At 57.1% G+C, this 17,067-nt stretch overlaps 1 protein-coding gene across 2 annotated transcripts; it reads left to right on the forward strand.

Annotated features, from left to right (window-relative positions):
- The first annotated feature begins 135 nt into the window (after positions 1–135).
- On the forward strand, positions 136–15,688 carry CUL7 (cullin 7). 2 transcript variants are annotated; one of them, XM_040249649.1, is made up of 26 exons: positions 136–403; positions 1,242–1,829; positions 2,261–2,412; positions 2,546–3,043; positions 3,736–3,877; positions 3,971–4,167; positions 4,406–4,634; positions 5,422–5,659; positions 5,751–5,856; positions 7,375–7,602; positions 7,870–7,960; positions 8,065–8,236; positions 8,397–8,502; positions 8,807–8,902; positions 9,039–9,214; positions 9,323–9,456; positions 9,784–9,966; positions 10,188–10,294; positions 10,383–10,565; positions 11,739–11,899; positions 12,061–12,277; positions 12,389–12,686; positions 13,387–13,532; positions 13,655–13,781; positions 13,870–14,175; positions 14,251–15,688. In XM_040249649.1, exons 2-26 carry the CDS (start codon positions 1,250–1,252, stop codon positions 14,292–14,294), a joined length of 4,917 nt encoding a protein of 1,638 aa, XP_040105583.1. In that variant the 5' UTR covers positions 136–403; positions 1,242–1,249; the 3' UTR covers positions 14,295–15,688. The 2 variants fall into 2 exon arrangements, with proteins under 2 accessions (XP_040105583.1, XP_040105582.1); XM_040249648.1 differs by having other exon boundaries at positions 138–403; positions 13,870–14,075; positions 14,401–15,688.
- The last annotated feature ends 1,379 nt before the right edge of the window (positions 15,689–17,067 follow it).

Raw genomic sequence — 17,067 nt, forward strand, 5'->3', positions numbered from 1 at the left:
CGAGGTGGCACCCGCGGCTCCGCCCCGGCGCTCCCCCAGGGCCCCCAGTGTTCCGCCCAGCTAGGCGGAAATGAGCGGCGGCTCGGGGCAGGCGGGCGGCGGGGCTCCCAGAGGCGGGCGGGTGGGGGGCGGGCCCCGCCCTTTCGGGCCCGGGAGGCCGCGGACCTGCGCGCGGGCGGGGCGCTGACGGCCGCCAGGCGCCCCGGGCGCTGGGGCCCGCGCGCCACGCCCCCTGCGGCCTCCAGGCCTGCGGAGACACGCCCCCTCCCGCCTCTCCGCCTCGACCCCTTCGGGGGGCCCAGGCGGAGCCCAAATCTCCGCCAGCGCCGCCGCCATCGTCTGTGCCGCGTTCCTAGCTCGGCGAAGGACAGGCCTCGCTCTGGGACCCCCATCGGCTTCTGAGGTGGCCCGAGCCCCGCCGCGGCCCCCCGCCCCGAGCCCGGGTTTTCTTCCGCCCACTCACCCCAGCCCCCCACCCCTGGTCTTCGAGTCCCCTATCCCGCTGCGCCTTGGGATTCTGGTTTCTTTGGCCTAGCCCCCTCCCCAGCCCCGTACCTTGCCGCGCGCCCTTGGCTTCTTCAGCCTTCCATCCTGGTCTCCCCAAACCGCGCGCCCCTCACCCACCAGGTCTCCTGTGCACACTGTTCGGCTCCTCACGTCGCCCCCACCGACCCTGATGCTCCAGTGGCTCCAGCCTTGGGTGCCTTCAGCCCACCAGCCCCTCCTCCCAGCCCGTCAGGCCCTGTGCCCTCGCTCCATCACCAGAGCTCTTGTTCCTGCAGACTCTCCGTGCTTCAGCCATTAGAGCTACTACCACGCTTTGCATACACACTCTGTTCTCGATCCTCAACACCCCAAAACACACATCCCTCTGGGCATCACATACCCCCTTCCCAGGTCCGCTGCCGCCTGTCCAGGGCCCTGGGATTCATTTTAATTCCAAGGCTTCCCTGCCTCCACTGTCCCCTCCCCACTGCTCCAGAGGAGCTCCCTCCATACTGCACGCCGGGCCTTGGACTCGCCTTTTAGCCCGCCAATTTTGAGTTCTTTCAGAACAAACTCCCCGGTATTCCTCTGCTTAGGCCTGGCCCCACCCAGCCTAGAGCAGGCAACTCCTGGACCCTGCTTCACCCCACCCAGCCTGACAGCTGTTGCCACATTTGCTGTCCCAACTCCTGGATGTCTTTGATTTTCTGACTTCTCACTCTGGCTTGCCTGTTCTCTTTCCCTTGTGTTGCCAGGTGCCAAGATGGTGGGGGAACTCCGTTACAGGGAATTCAGAGTGCCCCTGGGGCCTGGCTTGCACGCTTATCCGGACGAGCTGATCCGCCAGCGAGTGGGCCATGATGGACATCCTGAGTACCAGATCCGGTGGCTCATCCTCTGGCGTGGGGATGACGGGGAAGGGGGCTCCAACCACGTGGATTGCAAGGCTGAGCACATCCTGCTATGGATGTCCAATGACGAAATCTATGCCAACTGCCACAAGATGCTGGGCGAAGATGGCCAGGTCATCGGGCCCTCCCAGGAGACAGCAGGGGAGGCTGGAGCACTGGACAAATCTGTGCTGGGGGAGATGGAAACCGACGTGAAGTCTCTGATTCAGAGGGCGCTTCGGCAGCTGGAGGAATGTGTGGGCACCATTCCTCCCGCTCCTCTGCTCCACACTGTCCACGTGCTGAGTGCCTACGCCAGCATTGAGCCCCTCACTGGGGTCTTCAAAGACCCAAGGGTCCTGGACCTGCTCATGCACATGCTTAGCAGTCCCGATTATCAGATTCGCTGGAGTGCGGGCCGGATGATTCAAGCCCTGGCCTCCCATGATGCTGGTGAGGGGCAGCGTGGGGAGGAAAGGGGAGCTGGAGAGGGGCTGGGTCAGCTTAACATCTCACAGGGCCCTATGATAGGCACCTCTGATCTCAGGAGCATGTAAATGATTCTGTGACCCTTCTCTTCGCATTGGAGAGAGGGAGGTGGGAAGGTGAGTGTGGGCATCTCTGCAGAAAGGGAAGACTGAATCTTCAGGAACCTCCTATTAACTGTTTTCCTAGGCAGAGGAAGAGTTTAGACTTAAATTTTTGCAGATGAGGCAATAATAAGGTAGAATAATATAGTAACTAGCTTTGGCTTTTGGAGCAAATCAGCAAATTATGTTATTCTGTGTGTCAGCAAAAGGCGTGAACTAAGAGTAGAGGGTCCACAAGAGGGGTCTGGGAAGGATGAGGTTAGGAGCTGTTACTGATTGGAATGTGGGTTCCAGGGACCCGGACCCAGATCCTTTTCTCACTAAGCCAGCAAGAGGCCATTGAGAAACACCTGGATTTTGACAGCCGCTGTGCTCTGCTGGCACTGTTTGCACAGGCCACGCTCTCTGAACACCCGATGTCTTTTGAGGGCATTCAGCTGCCACAGGTATTCTGTGGGGAGTGTTGGGAGGGAGCTGTGGACAAAACCTGAGGGCCAGGCCTTTGCACCTGCCCTCAGAGAACAGTGTGGAGAGAAAGCTGGAACAAGGTAAGTGTAGACCAAAGTTTGTGTCCTGCAGGTCCCAGGAAGGCTGCTCTTCTCCCTGGTGAAGCGCTATTTGCATGTCACCTTTCTCCTGGATCAGTTGAATGACACTGCTGCAGAAGCAGGAGCCCCGAACTCCACTGCTGAGGAGCTGAGTGGGGAGAGGGGTCGCCTGGAGCTGGAGTTCAGCATGGCTATGGGCACACTGATCTCAGAGCTGGTGCAGGCCATGCGCTGGGACCAGGCCTGGAGCAGACAGGGGCCCTCGGGACAGCCCTCCGGTTCCATCTTCCAGCCCCAGCTGGTGGATGAGGGCCCAGGGCTCCCACCTGCCCAGGCCTTGCCTTCCCGCAGGAGGTCAAGGAGGTTTCGACCTCGCTCTGAGTTTGCAAGTGGCAATACCTATGCCTTGTACGTGCGGGATGCGCTGCAGCCGGGCATGCGAGTGCGGATGCTGGATGACTACGAGGAGATCAGCGCGGGTGATGAGGGCGAGTTCCGGCAGAGCAACAATGGCGTGCCCCCTGTGCAGGTGAGCAGGGCCACCGCTGGGGGTCTGTCTGCGTGGGGTATCGCTGGGGCTTCATGCTTCATGCTGGTGCTACTCTAAGCTTGGGAGGGTAAAGTGGGGGTTAGTGATTGAGAGAGGAACCATTTGGAGGGCTGAGAAAATTTGTCTGTAGAAGACTCTGAGGTCAGGGAGGCTCACTCCCACGAAGAACCTGGTAACAATGAGACCATTCCAAAGGTCAAATTTAGCAAGACAGTATGGTTAAGGCCAGGAGGAAGTATAAGGGCATAAGCCACCAAGAATAGGGACTTCCCTGGTGGTCCAGTGATTAAGACTCCACGTTCCCAATGCAGGGGGCCCCAATTCGATCCCTGGTCTGGGAATTAGATCCCATACTCTGCAACTAAGATCCCACATGCTCCAGTGAAGATCGAAGATCTCACGTACCGAAACTAAGACCCGGGGCAGCCAAATAAATAAATACTAAAGAAAAAAAGCCACCAAGGATAGGAGACAGGAAAGATGTTCCTGTTTAGAGAAGGCATCCTTTACGTGCTCATGTGGCTTCCATGTGTTCTGCTTTTTGGAGGTTTCTCCAAACCTGGCCAGGTGGTCACCCTGAGGGCTGTGTGTCCACATCCATCATCAGGTCATAGCCAGTTACTAAGTAAGCTCTTGGCCCCTCCCCTCTCTATTTTTCCCATTTCCCCCAGGTGCTGTGGGAGTCAACAGGCCGCACCTATTGGGTGCACTGGCACATGCTGGAGATTCTGGGCTTTGAGGAAGACATTGAGAACATGGTTGAGGCTGCTGATGAGTACCAGGGGGCAGCGGTCAGTGCAGCCGTGGGTACAGGTGAGCCCAGAGAGGAAGCCGGGATCAGCTCAGAGCAGTGGTCCGGCGGAGGCGGGCAGTGACATCTCTGCACCCTGTGGCCCATTTCCACAGCCCTGCCGTCCTGGCGCTGGAAGCCTATGACCGAGCTCTATGCTGTGCCCTACGTGTTGCCTGAGGACGAGGACACTGAGGAGAGTGAACATCTGACCCAGGCCGAGTGGTGGGAGCTCCTCTTCTTCATCAAGAGGCTGGGTGGCCCTGACCATCAGGAGGTTCTCCAGATCCTTCAGGAGAACCTGGACGGGGAGGTAGAGCAGGACTGTGTTCGGGGGTGTGGAAGGCTCGGGATGGGAAGCAGAGGCCGACAGCATAAGAGGCTACAGGGGAGGGGTCTAGGATGTTTGGGGTTGGCTACCTGTTTAGGGGGAGCCGCCTGCCATGAGAGGTTCGGGGTGGAGAAGGCGCACGCAGAGAACCCTTCCCCTGGCAAGCGCCTCTGCAGGCGGGTAGAGCCACCTGCAGCAAGAGCGTCTCCCCCGATGGCAGGTTCTGGATGACGAGCTCCTGGCTGAACTGGCTGTGCCCACGGAGTTGGCCCAGGACCTGCTGCTGGCTCTGCCACAGCGACTCGACGACAGCGCCCTCAGGGACCTGCTCAACTGCCGCGTCTACAGGAAGTACGGGCCCGAGGCCCTGGCAGGGCAGCCGGCCCACCTGTCCCTGTTGGAAGCCCAGGCCCAGCCTCAGGATTCAGCTGATGCACCCAGAGTGGAAGGTGGGGTGCCACACAGACAGCAGCTCTGCGTAGTGGCCTCTCCAAGGGTGTTAGGCCAGGAGAGACGTCTGTGCTGGGTTTGTGCAATCCTGTCTTGAGACCATGGCACTTTAGGAAGAGTCTGAAACGTTGAGATTAGCAGTGAATGGAGAAGGAGATGGGCTCCCTCCAAAGAATGAAGGAGGATGTAAGGTTAAAACGTTGGGGCAGTTCCCTGGCGGTCCAGTGGTTAAGACTTGGCACTTCCACTACAGTGGCCTGGATTTAACCCCTGGTCGGGGAACTAAGATCCTGCAAGGTGAGAGGCACAGCTAAACAGAACAAACATCGCAAGAGATTTGACACCCTGAAAGCCCTCACGTTTAATTTTTTCTGCTGGAGGGAAAAACAGATTATTGCATGCTTCTGGAAAATGCTCTTCTGCTTGTGGATGGGAAGTTCTTCTGCTCTATTTTGGAGGGGGGCCCTCACCTCGCAACCTTTGAGATCTTAGCTCCCCATCCAGAGACCGAACCCAGCCCTCTACAGTGGAAGCACAGAGCTAGACTGCCAGGGAAGTCCCTCACTTGCTATTTTAAGAAAACAAAATAAAAAGTTTGTCATGAAGCTGTCTTACAAGTACAGTAAGAGCTCTGAGACCCCCCAGAACCTAACTTTTAGGGGGAAAAAAAAATCAAAAACATTTTTAGGAGAAGAGAGGAAACAAGAGTTACGAATGTGTCTCTCCTTTTCCGACCCTTCCTGTCACTAACAGTGGCCAATTCTTGTGACTTCCCCTCTCCTATAGCAAAAGAAGCTCCGACTCAGGGCTCCAACACGCCGCTGCAGCATCTGGCAGAGGGTTTCGGTCCGGCTGGGAAAATCTTCCTGGATCTGGAGGGAGCGTTCCGCTCAGAGGGGCCCCAGCAGGGAGAGGCCAAGCCCCTCCTTCTGCAGCTGCAGCGGCAGCCCCAGCCCTTCCTCATGCTCATGCGGAGCCTTGACACTCCTGCCGCCAACAAGCCCCTGCACCTGGCCGTTCTGAGGTGAGGGGGTGTGGTGGGGCGGGCGGGGCAGAGGGGTCTCTGAGCCTGATTGCGCATCTCTCTCCTCCCGCCTCGCTCCCACGCTCCACAGAATCCTGATGCAGCTGGTGGATTTCCCTGAGGCACTGCTGCTCCCCTGGCATGAAGCCATGGACGCCTGCATGGCCTGCCTGCGGTCCCCAAACACTGACCGAGAGGTACCCCTACCCCGCCCTGGGGAGATGCTGAGGGGGGAGGAAGCCAGGCAGCTTCTGGCAAGGCAGACCGCCCCCCCAACCCTGGGTGGGGCTTAGAAGGGCACCATGGAGCCTTTGTGCTCTTGCTTTGGGTTTTGTGTTTGAAACTGAATTATATATGCATTTTAAAAAGGTCATACTGTTCACAGAGTTCACAAATAAGAGCAGTGTAACAAGGTATAAACTGCAAATTCTCATTCCCACCTGAGTCCCCTGTTTTCCCAATGCCCCCCACTGTGCCTCTTTTGGGTAACCACTTGTATTCATTTATGTATTTTTCCTGTGTTTCCTTAGATAAACAAGCCCATGAAGTGATCTTACTTGCCATCTTTTTTTGTTACATAAAAGGTTATATTTATGTTACATTAAGAGCCTCAGTGGAGACTTCCTCAGGTGGTGCTTCCCCTACAAGGGGCACTGGTTGGATCTCTGGTTAGGGAACTAAGATCCCCTATGCTGGGGCATGGCCAAAAAAAAAAAAAAAAGATAAAAATGAGTGCCCCCAAAACTCCAACAACAAAGAAGAGCCTCAGAGGCTCCTGTTTGGCTGAGCCTGTGGAGGACAGGGGAGTGAACGAGGCAGGGGGGGGGACCATCACAGCCATCTGCTCTGGAGCGCTCCTGGGTACTGAAGGCTTGGGAAGAGGTCAGATAACTAGAGTCATGGCGGCAGTGCATGTTTGCAACACACACCTTTGGCTGCTCCCCAGGTTTTAGCGCTATGGTGGGCTTACTTACACACATCTGCTCCCTCTTGGCTCCCTCCTTGCCCTCAGGTCTCTCTCCTTGGGGCCTGAGCATCTCAAAACCCAGCCCCACAGCTGGTCCTTGGGACAGCTGGGCCTGAGAAGAAACAACCAGAGATGCCCCCGGCACCTGTTGCCAGCGTAGTCAGTGGTCCACAACCCCAGGTCCAGGGCACCTCTTGGCTTTCCCACTGCAGTTTGTTTGGTTCTCCAACTTCACCAAGCCCTCACACCTCCCCATCCCTGTCTCTCTCTTTTTTTTAATGCTGAGTTTTCAAGCTGCTTATTTTCTTCTTATTAATTTGTGTATTACTTATGACCACACTGGGTCTTTGTTGCTGCACATGGGCTCTCTCTAGTTGTGCCAAGCGAGAGCTGCTCTTCGTTGTGGTGCATGGGGTTCTCATTGCAGTGACTTCTCTTGTTGTGCAACACAAGCTCTAGGTGCGTGCACTTCGGTAGTTGCAGCTCACGGGTTCTAGAGCTTGGCCTCAGTAGTTGTGGCGCGTGGGCTTAGCTGTCCCGAGGCATGGGGGATCTTCCCGGACCAGGGGTTGAACTTGTGTCCCCTGAGTTGGCGGGCGGATTCTTTGGGAAGCCCCATCCCTGTCTCTTCACTTCCTCACTCTGTGTTCACTGCAGTAGCCCCGGCACATAGTAGGTGTGTGGTCAGCACTGCTGAAGACACCTTGTGGTCCATCCCCTTTATTCATCGCCCAAATGCCCATCCCAGGTGCTCCAGGAGCTGATCCTCTTCCTGCACCGCCTGGCCTCTGTGAGCAGGGACTATGCCGTGGTGCTCAATCAGCTGGGAGCCCGGGATGCCATCTCCAAGGCCCTAGAAAAGCACCTGGGAAAGCTGGAGCTGGCTCAGGAGCTGCGGGACATGGTGTTCAAGTGCGAGAAGCACGCCCACCTCTACCGGAAGCTCACCACCAACATCCTGGGAGGCTGTATCCAGGTCAGGGGGAAGGTCGGGGTGGGTTCACAGCTGGGTGAGAGTGTGAAACCCTAGTGGTGGCAGAGGAAAGGGTGTGTGTTTCTGAAGTTGGAAGGCAGGTGAGTCTAGTGAACCTGAGGGTCACTGGTTCTCGGCCTCTCTTGGCTCACTGACCCTGCTCTGCCAGTGGCGTGGAAGTGGTCCCACAGCTGCTGGGTTTTTCCTCCGCCTGTGTCTCCATGTCCCTGCCCCCTCCCCACACCCTTTCTCTCCATGTCCTGGCTGCAGATGGTGCTGGGCCAGATCGAAGACCACAGACGAACCCACCGCCCCATCAACATCCCCTTCTTCGATGTGTTCCTCAGATACCTGTGCCAGGGTTCGTGCGTGTACCCTCACCACCCCGAGTCTCCACACCTCTGAGTGTTTTCCCCCCCCGCATCTGCCAGGCTGTGACCACCACCCCTTCCCGTGTGCCCGCAGGCTCCAGCATGGAGGTGAAGGAGGACAAGTGCTGGGAGAAGGTGGAGGTGTCATCGAACCCCCACCGGGCCAGCAAGCTGACGGACCGCAACCCCAAGACCTACTGGGAGTCCAACGGCAGCGCCGGCTCCCACCGTATCACCCTGCACATGCAGCAGGGCATCCTCATCAGGTAGCCCGCCCCGGGCCTGCGCCTGGCACACACCCTCGCCTTCTCGCGACTTCCCTGCTGTTGTTCCCCCTGAACATGACCAGAAGGTCCCCTTGGCCGTGTCTGCGGGGACCCAACTGGATCTGGCGCTGACTGGTCCCTCTGCCCTCGCCCCTCCCAGGCAGCTGGCTCTGCTGGTGGCTAGCGAGGACTTGAGCTACATGCCGGCCAGGGTGGTGGTGTTCGGGGGCGACAGTGCCACCTCCCTTAACACGGAACTCAACTCGGTAGGGCCCCTTGTACCGTTTGGCCACCCCTCATGGGATCCGCCCTCCTGCCCAGATCCCTAAAGGCCCATGTTCCTCCATCTTGAGCCCCATAGAAGGTGAAGTCCGTCCCTGTGCCCCTGTGATGGCATCAGGCCCCGAGCAGTGAGGATGGCATTGGGACCCCCTCCTTCAGGACCCCATGCACCCCAGGGCTGGGGGAAGGAGGGACAGCAGGGGACAGAAGCAGACGAGGGTGCCTTCAGCACTCCCATCCACACACCGGGCAGTGACCGTGCTCTCTGCTTGCCCCCCACCCCTCCAGGTGAATGTGATGCCCTCTGCCAGCCGGGTGGTCCTCCTGGAGAACCTGAGCCGCGTCTGGCCCGTCATCCAGATCCGCATAAAGCGCTGCCAGCAGGTGGGGCTAGGGGACATGGGGTGGGGGGCGTGGGCCCCACACTCTGCACCCTGTGACTTGCAGTTCTTGGACCAGCACTCCAGCCCATCCTGAGGAGTGTGTGGGGCCGGTGGAAACAGGCCTGTGTGCGTTGCAGGGCGGCATTGACACGCGCATTCGGGGGTTGGAGGTCCTGGGCCCCAAGCCCACGTTCTGGCCGGTGTTCCGGGAGCAGCTGTGCCGCCACACGCGCCTCTTCTACATGGTCCGGGCACAGGCTTGGAGCCAGGACATCGCGGAGGACCGCAGGGGCCTCCTGCACCTGAGCTCCAGGTGTGCGAGCACGTACGCGTCTGTGTGCCTGAGGGGTAGCCTGCAGTTTCAGGCTGGTGGACTTGGGCTTGCAGCCCCCAACACCTTCCCACCCCCTCCCCTCCCCAGACTCAACGGGGCCCTACGCCACGAGCAGAACTTTGCCAGTCACTTCCTCCCTGACGAAGAGGCCGCCCAGGCGCTGGGCAAGACCTGCTGGGAGGCCTTGGTCAGCCCCCTGGTGCAGAACATCACCTGCCCTGGTAACCGCGCCTGCCCCGGCCCATTCACCATCCCAGTGCTCAGTACCACTCTCCAGTCCCTGCTTGCTCTTCCCTGGGTGATGCCTCTGGCCCATTTGGCACCTGCACTCATTCAGCCTCCCCAAGCCCCCGGCTTCTCACAGCCCAGGGGCGCCTCCTTTGCATGTGTCCCAGGGTGTCAGCTGACCCCACGCAGTCAGGAGGGGCCTTGCTCCCTCCTCTCCTATGGCAGTCCACTGCTCTTCCTCTGCACGCCCATCCAGGCCAGCCTCCTCGGCAGCCTCTGCACACTCACCCTGCCTTAGCTTGTTCTTCCCCCGCCTCCAGATGAAGAAGGCGTCAGCCCCCTGGGCTGGCTGTTGGACCAGTACCTGGAGTGTCGAGAGGCTGCCCACAACCCGCAGAGCCGCGCAGCAGCGTTCTCCTCCCGGGTGCGCCGCCTCACCCACCTGCTGGTGCACGTGGAGCCCTGTGAAGCGCCCCCCGCGGTGGCGGCCTCGCCTCGGCCCAGTGAGTGCCGGGAGCTGGCTGGGGGGCATCTCCTTCCTCACTGTCCCCTCCCTGCACGCTCAGCCTGCTGCTCGCCTCCTGGTTTGTGTCACCCCCCTTGGGGAGCATCATTTCGGTGGGCAGCACGTCCAGAATTACCCCCTGGGCTCAGCCCTGGATGGGGGACCCAGGCGCTGAGGGCTGCCCCTGCCCTTCCGCTGCCCCTCCCGCTGTGTCCACAGAGGGCAGAAACAGAAGCCACGACTGGAGCTCCCTGGCCACCCGGGGGCTTCCCAGCAGCATCATGAGAAACCTGACCCGCTGCTGGCGGGCGGTAGTGGAGCAACAGGTGGGCCGGGCAGCCGGGCGGCCGGGCGGGCAGGGCTGTGCCCCCGGCGAGCTGGGTTGCCTTCATGCTGCCAACTTCCACCCTCCAGGTGCACAGCTTTCTGACCTCACGCTGGCGGGACGGTGACTTTGTGCCCCGCTACTGCGAACACTTCAGTAATCTGCAGAAGGCGAGCTCCGAGCTGTTTGGGCCACGGGCAGCCTTTTTGCTGGCGCTGCAGAATGGCTGTGCCGGTGCCCTGCTGAAGCTGCCTTTCCTCAGAGCTGCCCACGTAAGCCTCCTGTGTCCCCTGCCCTGGGACCTCTCTCCTCAAACTCTCTCTTCCCCTCCTCAGAGTTGCCCACCCCCTACATTCCCACTCAGTAAGAAACATGTATTGGTATAGACCATGTTATCAAAAACCTAAAAGAAAAAAAGGGAATTCCCTGGTGGCCCAGTGGTTAGGACCCTGTACTTTCACTGCTGTGGGCCCAAATTTGATCCCTGGGCAAGGAACTAAGATCTCACACACACACACACAAAGATAAAAGTAAAAAATGACTTGCCTTGTGCTATTCTAATATATCTCTGCATACCTTCTTCTACTTGCATGCTTGATTTCACTTAGTTTTACCCACAAGTAGCTAAATGCTTTATCCTGTTTTCTTTTGACCCTTACATTAAAAGTCATTTTCATGTTGCTATTTGTCCTCCCATTTTTGCATAGAGCCCATCAAATGGATGTACTATAATTTCCTCCACCATTCCTATTATTCCAAAAATATTTAACAAGTGCTTAACCCACTCCAGTATTACTGCCTGCTGAATCCCATGGACAGGGGAACCTAGTGGGCTACAGTCCATGGGGTAACAAAGACTTGGGACATGACTGACCAACTAACATTTTTAACACTTAATACGTGTCAGGCACTATGATAAGAGCTGAAGATAGATGAAGACCTTTCCCTCCAAGTTCACAAATCAGAAAATTTATGTGACTCACCTTATCTCAGTGGCCTTGTGTGCTTGTCTCCTTGTGTTATCATTGTTGGATTTTAGACATGCTAAATGTGAAAATCATGTTTATCATTGTTAGTATTTTTTTAATGTTATTTTACTGAATTTATTTGGGGGTGTCATGTCTTAGTTGTGGCACGCGGGACAAACTCGGGCCCGCAGCATCATAGCATAGAGTCTTAACCATTGCACCATCAGGGAAGTCCCAGTATTGTTAATGTACACAGTTGTTAATGATTTTTGGAATTTTATAAAGTGTTGTTTATAATTGTTGACCAGTTGATAAAGCTGCTGGCCATTCATACTTCCTTCCTCAGACCCTCCTCCTCCCTGTGCTCCCACTCACAAGCTTCATTCTCTCCTTCAGTTTCTGACTACGATCATACCACCCTGAACACACCCGATCTTGCCTCCTTCACAGTTTTCCTGTGCTCTCCCCACTGCCCAGGTGAGCGAGCAGTTTGCCCGACACATCGACCAGCGGATCCAGGGCAGCCGGATCGGTGGGGCCCGGGGAATGGAGATGCTGGCCCAACTGCAACGATGCCTGGAAACCGTCCTCATCTTCTCTGGCCTGGAGATAGCCACCACTTTCGAGCATTACTACCAGTGAGTGTGGACCGAGGAAGTGGGAGGTGGGAGGAGGCAGGATGATGGGCAAGGCAAGCCCTCAGGGTCTGGGGGGCTGGGGTCTGGGTAGGCTGGAGTCTTGGAGTGGGAGGCCCTGCCAGGCAGCCTCACCAAGACAGCCTGGGCTGTGCACGCTGCAGGCACTACATGGCGGACCGTCTCCTGGGCGTGGGCTCGAGTTGGCTGGAGGGGGCTGTGCTGGAGCAGATCGGCCCCTGCTTCCCCAACCGCCTCCCCCAGGAGATGTTGCGGAGCCTGAGCACCTCCGAGGAGCTGCAGCGCCAGTTCCACGTATACCAGCTCCAGCGGCTTGATCAGGAGCTCCTGAAGCTGGAGGACACAGAGAAGAAGATACAGGTGGGAGCGGGGGCGGGAACTAAACTAGCAAGAAGAGAGGAAGGCAGAGAGAGGCTTGGGACAGACCCGAGGAGCCGGCTGGCTTAGGGGCACCCTGTGTTCCATCTTCAGGTGAGCCGTGACGCCAGCGCCAGTGGCAGGGGCCATGAGAGAGGGACCGGGGAGGAAGCTGAGCTGGAAGCTGGGGCTGTGGCGGCAGCAGCAGCTGCCGACGTGGCAGGGGAGGAGGAGGAGGAGGACGAGAGCGAGGATCTCTACTATGAAGGGGCGATGCCAGAAGTGTCTGTGCTCGTCCTGTCACCACGCTGCTGGCCCACCGCCTCCATCTGCCACACGCTCAACCCCAGAACCTGCCTGCCTGCCTACCTGAGGGGCACGCTGAACCGATACTCCAACTTCTACAACAGGCGTGAGCAGCTGGGCTGAGGGGACTGGGGACCTGGGAAGAGGATGGGATGCTGGGAAAGAACCTGGGCTTGGCGGTGGCCCCTGGGCCTGGCAGCCTGTAGATTTGAGAAAAAAAGACTGGAACTTAGGTTTGGAGTAGGGGTGGGGTGAAAGGGCACCAGATCCCGGGACTGTTGCTGTTTCTATTCTTCAAATAATGACCTGGGACTCCCTTTATGGTGGGGAGGGTGGAGGCAGGAAGCACCTGAGGTCCACAGAAGGTGGTGGGTGTCTGGCTCCTGGTCAGTCACCGTAACCTCAGCTCCCCACTGGAGGCTGATCCTAGGCTAGGCAGTGAAAAGGAGGTGGGTGATACTGAGACCTTGCCCTCAGGGAGCTTCTCCACCAGCTTCAAGACACTGTTTCCAGTTTGATGAGAGCCCCAGTCCTTTCTCACTTCGTGACTTTGTCTCCCTTGAAAAAATGGAGAACCCCTCGGAGGCACTGATCACGGGCTGCCTGGCACAGGGTGGGCTCCCAGATACCTGAGGCTGACCCAGGAGGCAGACTCAAGGAAGGCTAAGCTCTGGAAGCTCAGACCAAGAGCCAGTGTCCAGACACACTGGACCCCAGGCTCTGCAGAGGTTAGTGAGGACAAAACTCCAGCAATGGCATGTCCTCGCCAGCCCCCCGACTCCTGCCACCTCCCTGACCCTCCTCAGGTCAGAGCTACCCTGCCCTGGAGCGGGCCCCGCAAAGGCGACTGCAGTGGACGTGGCTGGGCCGGGCGGAGCTGCAGTTCGGGGACCAGACACTGCACGTGTCCACCGTGCAGATGTGGCTGCTGCTGCATTTCAACGAGCTGAAGGTGGCCCAGCTCCCCCGTGCCTCCCTGCTCTCGCGACCTGTCCATCCTCTTTCTTCTCTCCACCCTCTCTCTTCCCTGCCCCCCACCCTGGGAGGCCCTGATGCTTCCCTCTTCTTCCCCAGGCGGTCTCTGTGGAGAGTCTGCTGGCACTCTCGGGGCTCCCTCCAGATGTGCTGAATCAGGCAATTGGGCCTCTGACTTCCTCAAGGGGCCCCCTGGACCTTGATGAGACAAAGGACACCCCAGCAGGTCTGTACTTAGGGCACTGGGGCCTGTGTCCTCAGCCAGGGCCAGTGTCCTCGGGGGACCCCTGCCAAGTGACCAGCACTTATTTCAGGGTTGCTCAAGATTCGAGACAGCAGCGAGGAACCCAGGCCTCGGAGGGGCAACGTGTGGCTCATCCCAGCTCAGACATACCTGAAAGCTGAGGATGAAGAGGGCCGGAACTTGGAGAAGAGACGGAACCTTCTCAACTGCCTCATCGTCCGAATCCTCAAAGCCCATGGGGATGAGGGGCTGCACATTGACCAGCTTGTCTGCCTGGTAGGCGGCGGTCGGTGGTGGTTGAGGGGGCTTTGCCAGTTGGAGGGCAGTCTCCAGGAGGTGGGGGCCCTGTGGGGTGGGGGGCAGTCTCCAGGAGGAGGTGGGGGCCCTGTGGGGTGGGGGCAGTCTCCAGGAGGTGGGGGCCCTGTGGGGTGGGGGCAGTCTCCAGGAGGAGGTGGATCCCCATGCGAAGTCTTGGGTTCACTGTGGACCCTGTAGGTGAGTGAGAAGTGAGGTTGGGGCTCGCTGTCCTTGGACTGGGGGCTAGAGGTGAGGTAAGCTGGGCATCCCTAACCTCTGTTTCCCCTTCGGCCCACCACACCAGGTGCTGGAGGCTTGGCAGAAGGGCCCGTGTCCTCCCAGGGGCCTGGTCAGCAGCCTTGGCAGGGGGTCCACCTGCGGCAGTGCTGACGTTCTCTCCTGCATCCTGCACCTGCTGGGCAAGGGCACTGTGAGACGCCAGGACGACCGGCCCCAGATGCTGTCTTATGCGGTTCCCATGACTGTCATGGAGCCTCACACTGAGTCCCTGAACCCAGGCTCCTTGGGCCCCAACCCACCCCTCACCTTCCACACCCTGCAGATCCGCTCCCGGGGCGTGCCCTACGCCTCCTGCACAAGCACCCAGAGCTTCTCTACCTTCCGGTAGCCCTGGAGACAAGGTCAGGGTTAGGTAGGGCCGGGGCTTTCCACAGAATAAAATGCAGGAGTTTGATTACTTGGCCTGTGTCGTAACTGCCAAGGATCTGCCAAGGGTGGGGACTTTCCTGGCTGAAAGGAGACAGGAGCCCTCAGCTCCGAGGCTGAATCACGTCATGCCAGGGTCCTTTGGGTGAGGATGGCAGGCTGTGTGTGACTGAGCACCCTCCTCTCAGCTAGGGGAATTAAGGGGACTCTAGGGGTGGGCCTTCTTGGAGGGTATGTGGTTAGAAGAGCTTTCACCTGGCAGGCTGGAGAGTCAAGCCCATCTCGCCACGAGCTGGATGGCTTGCAACTTCAGCAGATCATCAAGCAGGGATCTATTTTCCTTGTTTGTGGAACTGATTGGACACTGTGCCTTCTGGAGCTAAGGCTGACAGGGAAGGTGAGAAAGGACCCTTGTGGCCACTGCAGGCCCCCAGGACCATGTTCCACCTGGAAGCTCTAGGATCTGGGTTAGAAGGAACTGCAGCTCCCATGGCTCTTCCTTGCCCCTGTGCACTCCCGCACACCAGTAGCCTTCCCTGCCCATGGACTGTCTCTGCAGGGCAAACATTCCCAGGCTGTGACTTTTGCTTCCCTGATCTTTATAACCCTAGAGCTGGTGTGCACACCAAGGACCACATAATGATCCCATTTATAGTCGTGTCCCCCAGTCAGCCAGTCCAGAGACAGAATGTGGTTTAGTGGTTGCTTGCCTATAGTTGGGGGGATTGGGAAAAACTGAGGAGTAACTGCCACAAGGTATGGCATTTCTTTTGGGGGTGTTGAAAATGTTAAAAAATTGTGGTGATGGTTAATTCTGTCAGTGTATTAAAAATCACTGAACTGTTAACACTTTAAATGGGTAAAGTATATGCTACGTGAATTGTATCTCAACAAAGCTGTTAATAAAAACCAAAACCAACCAAACCAACCCAAACTGGAGCTCAGAGCTTTCCTACATCTCCTCTGCCTCCTCCTTAAGGGGGAAAGTAGCAGTTTGAAAGTTTGGGGGCCAATACAGCCTTGTGGTGGACATGTATCAGTTTTCAACCAGTCTTCACCTGAACCCGCTTCTCATGCTTAGAAACACTCTACCACAAACCTAGGAAGAAGGTAGAGCTCACCTCCCACCACGTGGAAGACCAGACACTTGCTTTCCCAGCATCCCCCTTGCAGGCTGGTGACTAGAGGCCTCAGCTGGGAACATCTCAATCTAGAGCAGAGGGAAGTGGAGTGAACCTTTGGTGGTGGTCCTGACATCTTCAGTGACTCTGGCTCTGAAGTAGGACCTGGAGTGCTTCTCACTGCTTTGACTTTATCCCTCACTCCTTTTTGGAGCTTCTCTCCAGCCTTCTTAGTGTTTCTGTGAGCCAAGTAGTTCAGTAGTCTTTTTCTGCCTTTATCAGCCATAATCACTGTTTTGGCATTAAACTAGGACTGATTCACATGACAGCTGGGACTCTACAGTGCTCCCTCACTCTCTCTGGGCCAGGCCAACCATCCTGGTAGCTACAGCCTCCATCTACCAACCACTGGAGAAGCACGTTTTATGCATTTCTTCCCTCAGAACTGCATCATCTCCCCCCAACCAGGAAGCATCAAGCAATGACAGTCTTAGTCTCTAACTCCACCTCTTCCTTCCAGGCTGCTTTTTGCTATTTTTTTTGCCCGCCCAGCAGCACAGGGGATCCTAGTTCCCAGTCCAGGGATGGAACTCATGCCCCCCCGAGTTGGAGTCGCTGTGTCCCTAAACACTGGACCATCAGAAAGTTCCTACAGCTGCTGCTTAGATGTCAGTCCTTCCCATGTCCTGTAGTTTGTGTGATTTATCTAGGTTCCCAACCGCCACTGTCTGTGATTAACTGATCTTCCTGATTCTTAGGATTTATAGATTATCAACTATAGAAAATTACCCACTCTTCTTCTGGAACTCTCGATTTGTGTCACATCTCCTCACTCTATCCTCCAACTTCTTTGATGTCTTTTCCCTAGTTTCCATTTCTCTGTCCCTGGGCTCCATCTGTGTAGCTTCTTCACATCTACTTCCATTTCATCTTCCTTTCTAGGTGTGCCTAATCTGCTGCTAAACCATGAAGTTTCTAATGTCAAGTGTATTTTTCATTAAAAAATTTTAATCAAACCAATTTTGTCCTTTTTGATACATTTTTTTCATCAGTCATAGCTCTTCTTTAAACATAAATAAGACATTTTATATTTCTGTATTTTACATTTCCAACATCTCAGACTTTGCTGGTCTGATTCTGTTGCCTGTTGTTCCTAATGACTCCTGCTTATGCGTCCCCCCCGC

The sequence above is a fragment of the Oryx dammah genome, unplaced genomic scaffold (genome assembly GCF_014754425.2).
Source record: "Oryx dammah isolate SB20612 unplaced genomic scaffold, SCBI_Odam_1.1 HiC_scaffold_11, whole genome shotgun sequence".
Lineage (NCBI taxonomy): Eukaryota > Metazoa > Chordata > Mammalia > Artiodactyla > Bovidae > Oryx > Oryx dammah.

Coding starts and splice junctions, on each gene's coding strand:
- CUL7 (XM_040249648.1), top strand. CDS start 1,250: ATGGTGGGGGAACTCCGTTACAGGGAATTCAGAGTGCCCCTGGGGCCT. Junction 7,961..8,064: donor CCTCAGATACCTGTGCCAGG/GTTCGTGCGTGT, acceptor GTGTGCCCGCAG/GCTCCAGCATGGAGGTGAAG. Junction 14,076..14,400: donor TTGACCAGCTTGTCTGCCTG/GTAGGCGGCGGT, acceptor CCACCACACCAG/GTGCTGGAGGCTTGGCAGAA.